This window comes from Monodon monoceros, unplaced genomic scaffold, assembly GCF_005190385.1.
Source record: "Monodon monoceros isolate NGI ecotype Baffin Bay Population unplaced genomic scaffold, NGI_Narwhal_1 Super_Scaffold_21, whole genome shotgun sequence".
NCBI lineage: Eukaryota > Metazoa > Chordata > Mammalia > Artiodactyla > Monodontidae > Monodon > Monodon monoceros.
The window spans coordinates 14,386,484-14,402,681 of NW_021703778.1; the positions used below are offsets into that span (position 1 = coordinate 14,386,484).

The 16,198-nt window shown below is 37.9% G+C and overlaps 1 protein-coding gene across 2 annotated transcripts in view; it reads left to right on the forward strand.

Moving 5' to 3' along the window:
* NEBL (nebulette) overlaps positions 1–14,965 on the forward strand; it is a 339,097-nt gene extending 324,132 nt beyond the window's left edge. For both annotated transcript variants that reach the window (XM_029237018.1, XM_029237019.1), the window contains 2 exons: positions 8,016–8,122; positions 9,618–14,965. In XM_029237018.1, coding sequence (XP_029092851.1) covers positions 8,016–8,122; positions 9,618–9,794 — 284 coding nt within the window. In that variant the 3' untranslated portion in view covers positions 9,795–14,965. The remainder of the gene's footprint in view (positions 1–8,015; positions 8,123–9,617) is intronic.
* Positions 14,966–16,198: the final 1,233 nt, after the last annotated feature.

A 16,198-nucleotide genomic window follows, 5' to 3' on the forward strand; every position in this document is an offset into this window, starting at 1 on the left:
ACTGTTGGCATTTAAATACTAGCTCCTCATAGCTCTGATATTTTTGACCAAGTTATGAATCTTGCTAACCTTCAGACTCTCTGTCTGTGTAATGGGCATTTACCATCTGTCAAAGGGTGACAATTCCACCAGCTCGCACATGTGACACTCTAGGCACAGGGCCCTGCACGGCATAAGGAGAGGGACCGACCGTGCCAATTTGCCCGAGACTAAGGAGGTTCCTGGGAAGCAGAACCTTCAGTGTGAAACCCGAGAAAGTTCCAAGCAAACTGAGTTAGTCCTCCTAGTTGTAAGCATTTCATTTATATTATTCAAGTGTTATCGTGTTCATATTTTGTATTCCTTGGGAATCCTATGTTACATCTTTCCCCCATTAAGGTTCACAGAAGCGCATACCTAGGTGCTTAAACATCTTCATGTGTACTGCATTTTCTTAAAGGAGGTTTGCAGTACTTTATAGTAATAAAATTCATAAAAGACTGGAAAATTAAAACAAAGATGACATGGGAGTCTAGAAGGAGAAATTGTTAGGAATATAGTATTGGCTTGAGAGATAATTTTTGATTTTGCAAAGATATTTTTTAAAATGTATCCCAAATGCCTAGAACACTGCAAATAATAAAAGAGGTTAACGATTACCTCCAGGAAAACATCACACACAAAAGAAAATATAATCACAGATTGCTACTGTTAAATCAAGTGATCAAGCAATCCCTAAGTGCGGTGTAGCTGCAGGGCTGTCTCACCACACTTCATAAACCCAGCTGGTAAGAAAACAAAGAAAGCTTTATACCCACGACACAGCAGGCAGCATGGGCTTCATGTGGCCACAGTTCCCCTTGCCCCTCCACCTCCTGAGTTCCAAGGAAGAACGTGGCCGGTGGGTCATGGGAGCAAGTGCAGGTAGATGCTGAGCACACAGTGGATCTTTGTCACAGCTGAGAAGTGCTAAGCTTAGGAAACTCGCAATCGTGTAAGGGGACCACTAGCAAACCTGCCCAACAGGGAGACATTATCTGTATCAGCCTGGTTAGGAAGCAAGTCTTCTGTGGGGAGGAAAGGGAGACTTTATTATTGCAAAGATGGTTCTTGGCTGCCCAGTCTCCCTTTCCTCTCAGATGGTGACCTGGAAGTGGGGACTTTATTAGTCCCCCCCCCCCCCCCCGTTGCTGGTGCCACGTGGCTCTTGCCTCACCAGGAGTGTCAAATGTTAGCCCCCCCCCCACCCTGCCCAGTTATCCTGTGGTGAGCTTCCTCGTGGGTCAGCTTTCTTCCCACAATCCCCGGTTACTTCTTGAGCCCTGGGTTAAATATTTTCCTCCACAAGTAGAAAAAAGTCATGGTGTGTGTGTGTGCTTTAGCCTGTTCAGCTGCTATAACAGAATACCATAGACTGGGTGGATTAGAAACAACACATATTTATTTCGCACAGTCCTGGAGGCTGGAAGGCAGAGATGAGGGTGCTAGCATGGTCAGGTCTGCTGAGGGCCCTCTTCTTGGTTGCAGACTGCTATCTTCTCCTTGTGTCCTCACATGATGGAAGGAGAGCTAGCTAACTCTCTGGCCTCTTCTCATAAGGACACTTATCCCATTCATGAGGGCTCCACCCTCATGACCTAATCACCCAAAGGCCCCACCTCCAAAGACCATCACATTGTAGGGGGGGGGCGGTTAGGATTTCAACATATGAATTTGTGAGGATACAGACATTTAGTCCATTGCAGGGGGAGAGAGGGAGTTTGGGAGTAGCATAAATAGGGTCACATGTGCCTCTAAATTTGTGTCAGGTGGAGAAGAAGGACACCAACAGTAGCTTAGTTGTTCTTCATCGTGGCTGCCCATTTGAATCACTTGGAAGATTTAAAAAATAAAACACCAGTGTCCACTCCCTCCCACTCCCACCCCAGAGACTCTGATTTAATCTGGGGGACCTGGACATAGCATGGTTTTAAAACATCCCAGGTGAATTTAATATGCAGCCAGGGTTGAAACTCACTGCAAGTACCTGAATCCTCCTCTCTCCTCCTTTCCTTCCCACAGTTCATGGCCCACACTGGAGCTGAAAATGTAAAATATGATATAGTAATGATTGCTTTTATTTTTACATATGGCTTCCAAAGTTTGAGCAATGTTGTATATCACAGTGTTGACTATGCCTGTCTCTAAAACTTGGTGGTTTTAACTCAGTGGTAGATGGTTTCACTTTTATGTTAAAGTCTGTTTATTCATAGTTTATTATGTAGCAAGGCTGTTTCTCAGGCAGTTGTCTATTCACAGCTTATCGTTAAAACCAACAACTAAAACCTAGAGGCAGTCTGGCTTGTTTCTGTTTACTGCAGGGACGGAAAAGCATTTTCTATAGTGCTAGGAATTCTCTCAGATTGAAAAATAGCATCTTGTTGCTGCTGGATTAGGCATAATTGTTGTGGATTTAGTACCCACTGTAGCTTGTGGAGAGAATCAGAGGCCACGAGGACTTGAGGCCCTGGCATGGAACTCTTGATGGCATGTGCAAAAGCCATTTGAGCAAAAAGGTTCACATCATGGGCCTATTTTATTACCAGTTAGCTCAACCACCTTGTTCATGGCCTACATGAGATCTAGTTAGGATCTAGCTCATTATTTAATATTTACTTCAAAACTAACAGCATCTTCATACTTTCTTTTTTATGTTTATGTCTTCGTTCAGTTTAGCAATTTTCCTGTGATTGCCTAAATAGAGATTTTTCTGTCCTAGAAAAAAAAAAACCTTATTAAGTTCTTTGACATGCATTAGCTGATAAAACCATAGTCAAGTGTTAGAAAATATTTCTAAATATTTTAGAATTTCTAAATATCGAAAATATTTCTGATTTCATTGCATCTTGTGTTCTTCATTGGAAAATTCCCGAGGGCTGATTTTCTCCTTATTCTAGATTTTTAAAAAAGTAAGCCTATGAGAAAAACCCCAAAATTATTTTCTCTGTTCATTCTGTGTCTATAGTTAGCTAATTGCTATAGACTTAATGCTTGTGTTCCCCCGCCCAAATTCATTTGTTGAAATCCTAACCCCCAATATGATAGTACTAGGAGATGTAGCATTTGGCAGGTGATTAGGTCATGAGGGTGGAGTCCTCATGAATGGGATTTAGTGCCATTACGAAAGAGACCCCACAGAGCTCCCTCACCTTCTGCCATGTAAGGACGCAGCAAAAAGATGGCCTTCTGTGAATCAGGAAGCAGATTCTCACCAGACACCGAATCTGCTGAAGCTTTACTCTTGGACTTCCCAGTCTCCAGAACTGTGAGAAATAAATGTTAGTTGTTTAAGCCCCGCAGTCTGTGGTATTTTTTTATGCCCACCCCGGATTACCTAAGACATCAGTAAAGCACCATTTTTATTTTTATGTTCTGCATTTGGAGTTTGGCCGTATACTATTACTCTATGGTCATTGTGAGGCTGTCAAAACTTCCACTCCTTCTGTAATGACCTGAGACTTTTATTGTGGTGTCACTGTGCAGAGATGATCGTTCTGATGCCTTCCTGCTTAATCTCCCAGCCTCTGTATTTGTATTCTATAAAGTGGGAATGACACTTGTATTAGAGAGTTATTCTGTTAATTAAGGGGCAATACATAAAGCACCAGGCACACGGAGGACACTTCCATAATTCTCTTTCTCTTCTCCCATCTACTCTGGGTACCTTCCCCAGAGTGGACATTTTTGGGGGTGCTTTTTCTACTTTTAATTTGGGTGAATTTCTGTGGTTCATTTACTCCAGTCTTTGTATGTTTACATGTATTTCCTTATTTTTCCAGTTTCAGATTTCTGAAGGCTCCTAAAAATTTTTCTTCCTCCATTTTTACCTTCTGTTTTATGATCTTCCTTTCTACTTACTTCTTTCTTTATCTTGATTTTACCTCCTTCAATCATAAGAATAAGCCTTAATTAGAAAATATTAGTGTTGGCTGTTTATGTAAGAATTTTTTGTGTACTAGAAGAGAGATTTCAGTTTTATAAATACTATAGGACATTTCAAATAGAGCCTGAAACCCTCAGAGCTTTAGTCATCTTCCAGACCTCTGGTCAATAAATCTTACCAATGTGAAATGAAAGTTGATTCACACTTTTGTGTTTTGTTGTTGCCTTAGTATAATGAAAGCTACTGTTTTGTGGCTTTTATGCTATTGAAATAGAAACTGCTCAACCTCAAGACTCTTGGGCTGGAAGACCATCATACCTCTACCACCATCTGTACTAATGCCCATGGGTTAAGACTCCGTGCTTCCACAGCAAGGGATGCGGGTTCAATTCCCTGGTCAGGGGGAACTAAGATACCGTATGCCGCTCTGTGCGGCCAAAAGAAAAAAAAAATGCTCATGCTGTCTGACCACTAGTTTAATAAGGAGGGCACTGTGTGTTTTTCTCTTTCATAAGAAGTACTTGTTTGTTGCAAAATTAGCCTAACATCTTGCTTTTGCAAAACCCATTGAATTCCATATTTTTGTGGACAATGTCTCATACTCACGTGGAATAGCTATCTTTTACCCAAATCCATAATAAACCCAATTTCCAAAGCCATTACCTGAAATTTTCTTTTGCTTGTTTCACCTATGTTTCATAAAAAACATTCATGTAGCACAACAATAAAAAAGCAATGTCTGTGCCTCTTTTTAAATAGGGATTTGCTTTTAGTAAGTTGATTCCTCTGAGCTCTCAGTTATATTTTTCATAGTCCTAATAGGAGCTTCCTAAAATATCCTCTATTGTACCAGGTATAAGGTAGATAACAAGTTTGATAACCCCAAAGAGACTTGCATTAAACAATGTAAACAGAGAGGGAGATGGAAATAATCAAGGCATGAGGAGAGACCGTAAGGACAAGGTTTCTCATTCTAAACTCTCCTGCTGTCTCCAGCTCACACGTGTTTAGGATAAATACCTTCTTCTCCTTCTGTATTTGACAGTAGCTACAGATTCCTTTTGAAGGTCAGATTTGAACAACTGAGTAGGCATGAATTTTCATTTTTAAAAGCCAAAGTTAGAGAACACTTTTCTTCTTTTTTAAAAAATTTTTATTGGAGTATAGTTGATTTACAATGTTGTGTTAGTTTCAGGTACACAACAAAGTGAATCAGTTATACATATACATATATCCATTCTTTTTTAGATTCTTTTCCCATATAGGTTATTACAGAATATTGACTAGAGTTCCCTCTGCTATACAGTAGGTCCTCATTAGTTATCTATTTATATATAGTAGTGTGTATATGTCAATCCCAATATCCCAATTTATCGCCCCCCCCATTTCCCCTTTGGTACCATAAGTTTGTTTTCTACATCTGTGATCCTATTTCTGTTTTGTAAATAAGTTCATTTGTACCATTTTTTTAGATTCCACATATCAGTGATATCATATGATATTTGTCTTTCTCTGTCTGACTTACTTGACTTAGTATGGTAATCTCTAGGTCCACCCATGTTGCTGCAAATGGCATTATTTCTTTTTTTATGGCTGAGTAATATTCCATTGTATATATGTACCACATCTTCTTTATCCATTCATTGGTTGATGAGCATTTAGGTTGCTTCCATTTCTTGGCTATTGTAAATAGTGCTGCAATGAACATTGGGGTGCATGTGTCTTTTTGAATTATGGTTCTGTATCTAGAGAACACTGTTAAACGACATTCTTGAGTTGTCAGTACTGATGGGTGCTAAACTGGGATTATCATGCACAACCTGTGTAAACATAAACGCATTACAGCTGATGAGATAGCATATTTAAGAGTTTTTTCATCATTATCCTTTCCTGATCATTTTTTTCCCAAAATATTTTAAGATGGTTGTGCATGATTCTATACATCAAAATTTAAAGGTCATAGTTAAGTAGTGTAACAAAGGATTAAGTGTTTAATTCTTTATTTTTATTAATTGTCAAGGGTTACTTATTTAATCTTAAGTATTTACAAATAGATCAAAATAATAATGAAGAAATGTCTTCTTTAAATGGATAAAACCCAGTTCAAGACTGCTAGCCTGGGGATGCAGTTGGAGTCATTGACTAATAATGTATTTAAGGAAATGCCCTAAGTATCCCAAGCCATTTCCTTAATTGGGCAAAGGACAGATGTCCAAGGCCATCACTGCTCTAGGAGGGCAGTTAGTTTTGTCACTCCTCTTACGCCTGCATGCTTTGAACGTAGTGGGCAGTGATTATTGTTAACATCCATGCAAGCTTACTAAGTGACAGGAAAGGTAGTAAGCCCTGTGCATGCATGAAGTCTCTTAAATGCTTGCTGATAGTCAAGGGAGTAAATAAATGAATGGTCATTGCTTCCAGCTTCCAACACAAGAAAAAGCTCTTTTACTCAGCTAGTTAAGTAGGTCTAGGTATTTATGGGAATTCCAGTATTTTTTCTTCATGACTGAATTATGACAACATCCTTGACATCTATTGATATTAATATTCAAATCGAGTTGATAATGTTAAAAAGTGCTGTTTTCTGACATATTTGATGTTTAATCACTTTATAATATACTACAATCCAAGTAAAGATCTTTCTCGAAAAAGACATTAAATAAACACAGTTGTAACAACATTGTAATATGAATTAATTCAAGAACTATTTAAAAAATCCCCATTTAACCTAATATCATTATTATCTGGAGAACAGATTAATGATTTGTAATTTTCTGATGATTAAACTTCTTTAAAGTTTGATGTTCTCATATATCATTAGAATGAGTGTGCCACTTATAAAATATTAATTATTCATAATACCCAAGAATTACATCCGCTTTATTCTTTTATTATAACTGTCCTGAATAAATCAACCCATGATAATTACTTTATATACTCAACCTGATTGAACAAAGATGGCAACCTATTGTGGGTTTTTATAGCACGTATATCATAAAAGTTTTACTAGTGCATCATATAATTATTCAAACCACAACGAAGGGCATGCCTACTAAAATACCTTCATTTATAGCCCATGATTCTGGTTACAAATACTTAAACACACACTACTGATTTTGTAGGGCTTTATCTAGCTTCTGTATTGGTTTCTCTAGAATTCAGTTTTCTTCAAAACAGGAACTATGTCTTTTGAATGTCATTAATTAGTGGTGAGAACAACACAAGCTAAGTGAATACTATCTTTTTTTATGTATTATAGAAGGATAATGTTTACGAAATTCTTTAAGTGGTTTCGTTCCTCAGGCTTTCATAACACTATCCAGCTAACTTATAGCCAAAAATAAAATGGATAATTCATAATATTCTAAGTAAAATTTTCTTTTAAGGCTTAACAAACATTTGTTGCTAAACCTATGCTATGTTTACCATCTTTGTAAAGGTAATATTCAACAGTGTGTCTCAAAATATTGAAAGCACCCATTATTAAATATCCTGTGAAAACACTTATACCCTGTCATTGACAATCCAATTAAATTCCTTTAAATTTCTTTTCTTTTAATTGAAGTATAGTTGATTTACAATGCTGTGTTAGTTTCAGGTGTACAGCACAGTGATTCAGTTATGCATATATATGTAAATCTGTTCTTTTTCAGATTAGTCTCCCTTATAGGTTATTATAAAATATTGAGTATAATTCCCTGTGCTATACAATAGGTCCTTGTTGTAAATTCCTTTAAATTTCTTATTTTTATTTTGGAAAATACCTACAAGGATCCCATGGCCAAATGAAAACAGGATTTTGTTAAGGGTTTGCGGGAAATTTCTGTTTTGTATTTGTGTTGTTTTAACATAGCATCGGCAATAGAGTAATACAAACATTTCTAACATATTTAACTGCATGTTAAACTGGTTACCTATATACGTCCTTAATTACTGACATTTATACTGCTCTAGAGATCACTTACAATATCACTCTTCAAATTTCACATGACACTGAAAATGGCATTTGGTTTCAGAAATGTCTAGCAGAGCATGGGGTCACCTGAGGGCTTGGGAGGGGTACTTCGAGACTCGGTTTAAGGATTCTTTGTGTGTGTGTCTGTTTAACGTCCAGCACCTGTTCTTCCTGGAGCCTACCAGCAAAGCCATTCTCAAGGGTATGGGTACATGCATCAGACCAGCTTGTCATCCATGAGGTCAATGCAGCATTCACCAAATCTAGTAAGTGCCCATTTGAAGCGTTCCTCCTTCCCTGGTCTTCATAGTTTATCTCCAGAATGTAAATGCACATAGAGTACAGTTGAATTGAATAGGGTACATTTTTAATATAAAGGGTAAATGATGATGTGTTGCATTTTTACAAGCTTCCCTAAGGAAGTGGAAGACATATAGGGGTAAACCGTTGAGAAGGGGAGGCACGATGAGAAAACATGCAAACAGTAAAACATACAAAGACCGTACCAGTACTATAACCTCATTGTTATCTCATGATTGGAAGTCGACAACTGCGGTCTTCATTCAGTAAAAAAAGCACAAATATCTGGTCACGTTAACTAGTGAATCAAAATGGCCACTGAGAGCTAAATGACACAGCCAGCATGTCTTTGAGTCCTCCTCTGGAAATCTTGGGGTGCTGATTCATTCACTGAATGTAAGGCTTGGAAGCAGTGTTCCGGGTCATTTAGTCAAATGTGGCATCTTATGCTGAAATTGCTTCTCCAGGCTCCCGACACAGTCCCTTGGCCTTTGCCTGTGCACTTAGAAAGAGGTGGCCCTTCTAAGCTCGTAAAATACCTTTTTTAAAATGTATTTTTGTTGAAGTATAGTTGACTTACAATATTATATTAGTTTCAGGTGTACAGCATAGTGATTTGGTGTTTTTATGGATTATGCACCATTAAAGTTATTATAATATTACTGACTGTTTTTCTGGGCTACACGTCACACGTCTGTGACCTACTTACTTTTTATAACTGGTAGTAAGGTATCTTTATTCACTCTAAAGTTCTTTGCATCTCAGCCAGTTTCCTCAGTCTATGAATACACTTGATTTTGAGATTGTCTGATATTATTAGCTAAACTCTTGGCCTCAAATGAAAACAAATATAGTAAAACTCATTTAAAAAATTTCCTCATTATAACAAGGATTTAATTATATGTACTTAAATATTCAGGACATTTATACGCTAGATTTCTATCACTGTGATACAAAAACCTGTTGAGTATATTATGGATTTTTTCTTTTATTTGTTTTAAATCTTTTTAAGAGGAAACAAAAATTTTTAGTCAAGTTCATTACCTCTGCCAGGGGACCGACGGTAGTGATTTGGCAGTGACTTGGACCTGTCTGCCACTATGGTGGGTTTTGTTCTCTGAAGAATGTGGACTGGGGGAGAATCTACATAATCTAAGGTCTCTGGGTTTATCTGAAGCTGGGGGAGTGGCTTTACTGCTTCAGAGCTTACTTTTTGATGGGCTAGCTATTGTATTTAGCGGCTTGCTCTGACCCCCAGTATTACGTCTTTTGCCAGACTAGTAACCTTGAGATGAACACAGTCAGGACAGACAGTACGCTCTGGTTTGCAGGACTCCAGAAATAGATGTGCTTGGGAAGATTCCTGATAGTTACTTTACGCGTGGGTTGGTTGTTGCGATCCGCATTTGCGGCTGTGACTATCTTGGTGTCCACCGTGTGACCCCGTCTTTCCCTCCTCAGAGGACCTACCGAGCCATGTACGATTACAGTGCCCAGGATGAAGATGAAGTCTCCTTCAGGGATGGCGACTACATCGTCAACGTGCAGCCCATCGACGACGGCTGGATGTACGGCACGGTGCAGAGAACTGGGAAAACCGGGATGCTTCCGGCGAATTACATTGAGTTTGTTAATTAATCATTTTTCCTTGCCCTTTGAGCTTTGTTCTAATGTACACTAAACGTAATCTTTTTAAAAGGTAGAAGATACTTTTAAGACAACTTGGCAGTTATTTTACGGTAATCTATCCTTCCTTTGACAATTAGACACGCAGGTACCAGGAAGAAGGAATGACTTCTGGGCTGAAAACAGCAGCATTTTCGGTAATTCGTATAAACAAAATAATTAGGTCTGGAGACCTGGTGCTGCTAATTGTGTTAATGTTTTCCTTTGATCGGCTATCGTGAACCCTTCTGGGGAAATGTATTTTTGTAGACTTTAATAGAGACGTTGATTGTCCCTTAAATGTCACAAGTATATGAAATTTCTTAGCTGTCCCTTTGGAATCACCAGAAGCCAGTCCTCTTAATTCAGTAACACAGCCGATAATTTAAAAACCATTTAGCTTTCGAGTCACGAGGCAATTTCCAATTCAAGTGAAAATTGCCTAAATATATTAAATGTAAGCAGTGGCAGAATGACAGTTTGGTTAAAATTATATTGACTGGTGGCCTTAGGGATCTAGAAACTTCTACTGAACAAAGAAATTTCCTTGTTCCCTGGGCCAACTTGGGTCTATTTATTTCTCATTTGTACCGAGGTGTATCCTACTCTCCATTTACATTCTATGGACCTAAGTATATGCTTGACTGCCTAGAATGTCAGGACCAAATTACTTCACAGCTACTCTACAAAGGGCAAATTTTAAGGTCATCTATATTATTTCCCTGATACTAATAGCCTTTACCCTGTTGCATGTCATGTAGGTTCAAGCTTCTGTAACATAGGCAGCTGCACTGCCTGTTCCTGTTATTAAAACAAAAAGTGTGGCCGATATCTAAAAGCCCTTTGCTCTAGTTGCCAGCTCATCAGAAAAACATAACTTGAAAAGTTGCTTGAGATTCTCTTGCCGCATTGCACTCTAGTTTTGAAGGATTTACACCTTAGGAAATAGATGTATACTCTAGCAAATAAGTGATTTAGGTGTTTATTGAACAGCTTTCATTAACTTAATGCCGCTATTGATTTAAAAGCAAAGAAAACTTCATAAAAGCCAGTTACAAAGTCGGAATACGAAGTGTGCTGGGGGAAGCCAGCGAACAAAAGATTACCAGTTCCGCACACAGAGACAGGTGATCTGGTTTCTTATTTGGGAAAATGGTATTCAGATTCTGGAATGGGAATCTAGCCACTAAAACCGCTTAATGAAAAGACTTCCTTTCCACTTTCTGGTTTTTATTTTGTAAATCACATTCAGGGGTGAGATTGGGATGTCACCAGAGATTTGAGGTACAGGCCCAACAGGTTGTTCATTTAAAAAGAGATCGTTGTCACATTTTCATTTCCAAATGAGTGACTCTGCAGGCTCTTGCTGGGTTCACAGCCGTGACCGTCATGTCGTGAAGTTTAACCTGGAGTCCACAGTCAAGGTCACTGGAGAGACTGAGGTCCATCAGCAGCTCTGTGTTTTTCTGACCATATGCCCTTAGTGAGACTTGCAACAGGGTAGCAGCCATGTAGGGCCTGACTCTATAGCTGTAATGAAACTGAAAAAGTAAAGTTACAAAAATGTCATCAAATGTATGGGCCTTGGGGCTTTCTGCCTTAATAATATATTCAAAGAAATTAACAAAATATGCTGTAAAACATCTTTCACTGAAATGTTTATTGGTTCAAAGGCAAATGTTAATTCATTTACACCTTTGAAAAGTAAGCACATCATTTTGAAAATCTTTAGTCTGATTTTTATCGGGCTAAAAGAGTAATTAAATAAGCTGTATTACATTCAAGCTGCATCTACATGACACTGATGTAAAATTGAAAAGAGAAAAATTCAGGCAAATAACTAGAGATTTTTTGAGGGGGTTTTACATATTACCACATAGCCAGCTTAGCTGATTTTCTGTCATTGAAATGACCAGTTGTGATTCATCTGATTAAACCCCATATAGATCTTGGTGTCTTATACAAAAGCCTGCAAAGACAAGCGGAACTTGCAATATTCTTGCAAAAATTCTGTGCATTAAAACTGAGGGCAATAAGCTTGTTTATTAATTTTATTATACCATTAAGTAAATATTTAAGATTCACCCAGACAGACTACTTTTTTGTGATTATAAAAGAGTAGTTGTTGATTAAATTTGCAGAGGAAATGTAAGACGGGTACAATTTTTGATAAATAGCACATTTATAGGAAGCTCAAAGGAAACCGATTTGAAATGATGATTATAATCGGGGAAGTAACCATAAAGTAACAGCTTGATGTTTCATTGTTTTTCTCATCCACTGATTTCAAAATCAGATTCACTGAATGTAAACGTCAATACTTATTTGGGGAATAATTCTCCTAAAATTTTAAGCTTCACATAATGTTTGCATAGTAAAATGTTTCTGCTTTCCAGCCTTCAGGAATTAAGATCGGATCAGAATTTAACTAGAGGGCAGTTATTTTACAATAAAGACTGAGGGAGAACCAGTTGCACATGTTCCTGATGCTATGATTTGATAGTGTTGTCACCATTACTAAAGCCTGTCAGGATATTAAGCATCTCAGCAGAAATATAGGAAACAATAGATGTATAAAACCAAAGCGCTATTTTTACAGCATCATTTTCAAAACTGTATTCTCGGACAACTTGTCCCCTTTCCACACTCCCCCTCTCGCCTTCGATTTGGCAGCGGGCAGATGCTACATATAACGCTGACAGCTCAAGAATGGTTTCAAAAACAATCCTTTTAAAAATCAAGTTAAAGAAGACTGTGTATATGCCCGAGCACAGAGAGCATGCACCTGATTTTCTAAATGTGTTCTTAAACCTGATAAAAGCACACGGGCAGTTTGATACGCTTTTCAAAGTTCCGAAAACAGAACTGTATGTGGATCATCTCTCTCTTGAGAAGAGCATGGCAACAGAATATATTGCTTTTGGTGTAAGTTTTTGTAGTAGGCGTTTTTACTAATTCTCGTTCTCTGGGAGAGCTTTCTATTTCTAACCTGTGGCAAGACAAAGTCTTCATGTCTTCTTGTTATTGTTTACACATCCGCAGTGTAGCCCGCTTTGAAATATTTATCTGGTTGTCAGATCTCCGCGCTGTCCCTGCATCTTCTCAGGCCTCCCCCACCTCAGACACCACACAGGAATTTGCAAGCACAGTTCCCAGGAGCACCTTGTACGAATATGGATGCGATTAGACCAGCCCCTCTCTTGCCACCAGGTTCATTGCATGAGGATGACGAAGATACATTTTCGCCAGTCTCGCCACAGTCTTTTCTTTCCTTATCCTCCATGTTGAGCTAGACAACACTCTGGGATTTGGGAAGCAGACTTTTCTAAACACATAGTGGAAGCTCAAGGTGCATCTCTTTTTCAGGTTTGTCCATCTCCAGTAGAATGTTTTTAATGAAAAGATAAAGAAAATGTGTGTGATCCTTTAATAACACCTCCCTATATAAAGTGGATATATTAATAGTTTATATCAAAATTATAATACAGAGATATAAAAAATATATAGGTGCCTTTATGATTACACTTGTTTATTCACTATGGTCTTGGAAAGAAAACCAAGCAAGCAAGCTTCTGCCTATTCTATAGTAATATTTTATTATATGATTGGTATTTTTTATGGTGGGGAAGTGAGATGCTCCTGACAGATACGAAAGGTGATAGATGATTGTATTTTACCTCTAGAGGTTTAGAAAATACTGACTTCTTCCGTCTATTTCTGAAAGGTTCTTTGTGGATTTATATATAGTTGAGATGCATAAACATTAACTTTAGGTTTGAGATTTAAAATACCTATTGTAAGATAGAAGAGTTATGTTATGAGGCTGAATTCATTACGTAAGATGAAATTCACTTCATAAATTCATTATACCTTAGCTATTTGCTTCTGATAATCTGAAAGGGGCTAGAGTACGGTTGTTTGGGGTAACTCGACATGGAGGTGAGAAAGCTTTAGTTAATAAGAAGCTGCGTAAACCAAGTTAAGAATGCTAAAACGAAGGTCTCTTTCTGAAGGATTCCGTGCCTATTAGGGTTCTTTCCAGGCACTGCCAACCAGTGCTGATCCAAAAAAATCTAGACGCTGTACGATGCTTCTGTGGCCATCATTCCCTGATCCGCAAGCCTGGAAGGATCCCTAAGGCAGACCTCCTCCCCAGTTGTCCATGTTACTTCAGTATCTTCATGGGAATTCCATAGGCTTTTTGTGTTTGATATGTGGTATTCAATTTGCATAGTATATACTTCTTTGTAATCCAGTTGCTGTTAAGAATGATTTATTTTAAAGGAAAAGAGAAAGCTGCATCATAGTTCGGTGTTCAGACAATGAACTGCTGAGCATTTAGAAGCAGCACCGAGTGTGTTACAGGAGGGGTGTGGAACCGTTGGTCTTTGACCTGTGATTAAAACCCAAAATTGAATCATTGTGCAGATTGGCTTCTCTTTGCCTCAAAATATGTAGGATTGTGGTTGATGATTAATTTGCAAGATTGTACTAACTTCGAGAGCATACAGTTTTACAGGAAACGCTTCATGTTTTTAAAATGAGGGGGCTTACAGAACAATACAATGTTATTAATATAATCTGGCTTTTGTTATGCAAATTGTTAACACCAGCTATTAAAATATATTTTAGTAGAAATGCTTTAATTCATGTTTTTTTCCTCTACACTGTGAATCTTTAAGCCTTGGTGGACTAGAGCAACATCGTGCTGCCCAAAGGACTAACCTATGCAAACTAGTTCACATTTTAGTGGATGTCACAGGAATTGTGTAACAAGACGTTATTTCCCCCTGCGTAATGTACAGCGGCATTGAAATAACACATTAAGCCTAGCATCATGTATGTATAGATAGTTACTTACAAACCCTTCACGGCTACCATAATCGTTAGTATTACCATTCGTTTAAGAGCAGATCGCTGATTTATCTGTTAAAACGACGTCAACGATGTCAGAACAAGAATGACAGATGGATGCATCGGCCTTGGCTTCCAAGTGGTCCCTGCAAGTGTCCTCCTTGTGATAGAACCGCGCTCTCAGATGCGCTCTCTCCAGGGTATTATTATTCTGTGTCTTCTTTCTGTATTTGTAAAACATTATAACGCTTTAATTTCCTATCTCTACACATTCGGTTTGCTTAAATAAATGCAGGATATAACAAAATGGTTCCACTTGTTGGTTCTCACCTTGGTTTCTTGGAGCAGGGGTCATTGATAACACCCTGGGTATGGGTTTATCGAGACAGCTCACGTCAAATGGCCTCGAAGGTCTGTGGTGGCCTCAGTGCACTAACCTTGGTGAGTCATTCAGAATGCGTCTTCTTCCCCCAGATAAACTTAGCTTTAAATGATAACAATATTTTGCTTTAGCAAACTCAGTCTCCTTCTGATTTTATATCGAAGTACTATAGTAATACATCATCGTAGTTCACCTCTTTCAAGACTAAATTCCTCATATGTCCTCAATAGTACAGTTTTAATTTTCTTGTATTTGTAAGATGAAAGAAGCAGCTTGCAGCAAAGAATAGGAAATGCACAAACGGAGTGCATGAAACAGGGAGATGCTCTGATTTCCCAGCTCAGAATGGCTCATTTATCATAGAGGAGAATTGCTTTCTTCCTGTTTCCCATAGTTGGAAAAAGTGAGTTACTTCCTTTTTTTGCCCTCGTATAAATCTTCTGAGACTAGGATCTTAGCTTTATTGTGTTACCTTGTAGAAGTTCCTCTTTGATGGTGCCTAAACCCTCCTAATTGTAAACTGATAGACTCTGCTGATGACGCATTTAGTGCTCTTGCTTATAGAGTAAACACGCTTCATAATCTTGAATTTTGTGTTTCTCATATTCCAAAAGTATGAAATGAATATTTGTATGATATTAATCAGCAAACATACTGATAATATTTCAAATGACAAAACAGCTTGCTCATTTATTTATTTGAAGAATTTACTTTTTTTTCTCTCTCTCAAAGCTTTTTTTCCCCCACCATGCTCACAGATTTTACTCTTTGGAACCCAACCCACAGAGAAATGAGTAACTTAGTGATTTTTTTTTTTCTGAATTAAAATAATTTAGGTTTAGGATAAACTGTGCTTATATTTTTATTAACTTAAAAATTTGTGAAGTTAGTTGTACAGGTAGTTGAGACATACGTGACACTAGAAGTCTACCAAAGTAACTTTTTACAAAAATACTTATACATAATAAATTGAAAAGTAGATAAAAGGAAAGTTTTGTTCCTTTCTTTATGTAATTTGCTTCTCCTAAGCAGGGGGATTGAATAGAGTTTTGTGATGGCAGAGAACTGGATATGGTCCAAGTGTGAACTTCAGCTCCTTTCTGCAGTCTAAGCAAAATTCTCAGGCCTTTGTCCATTTGTA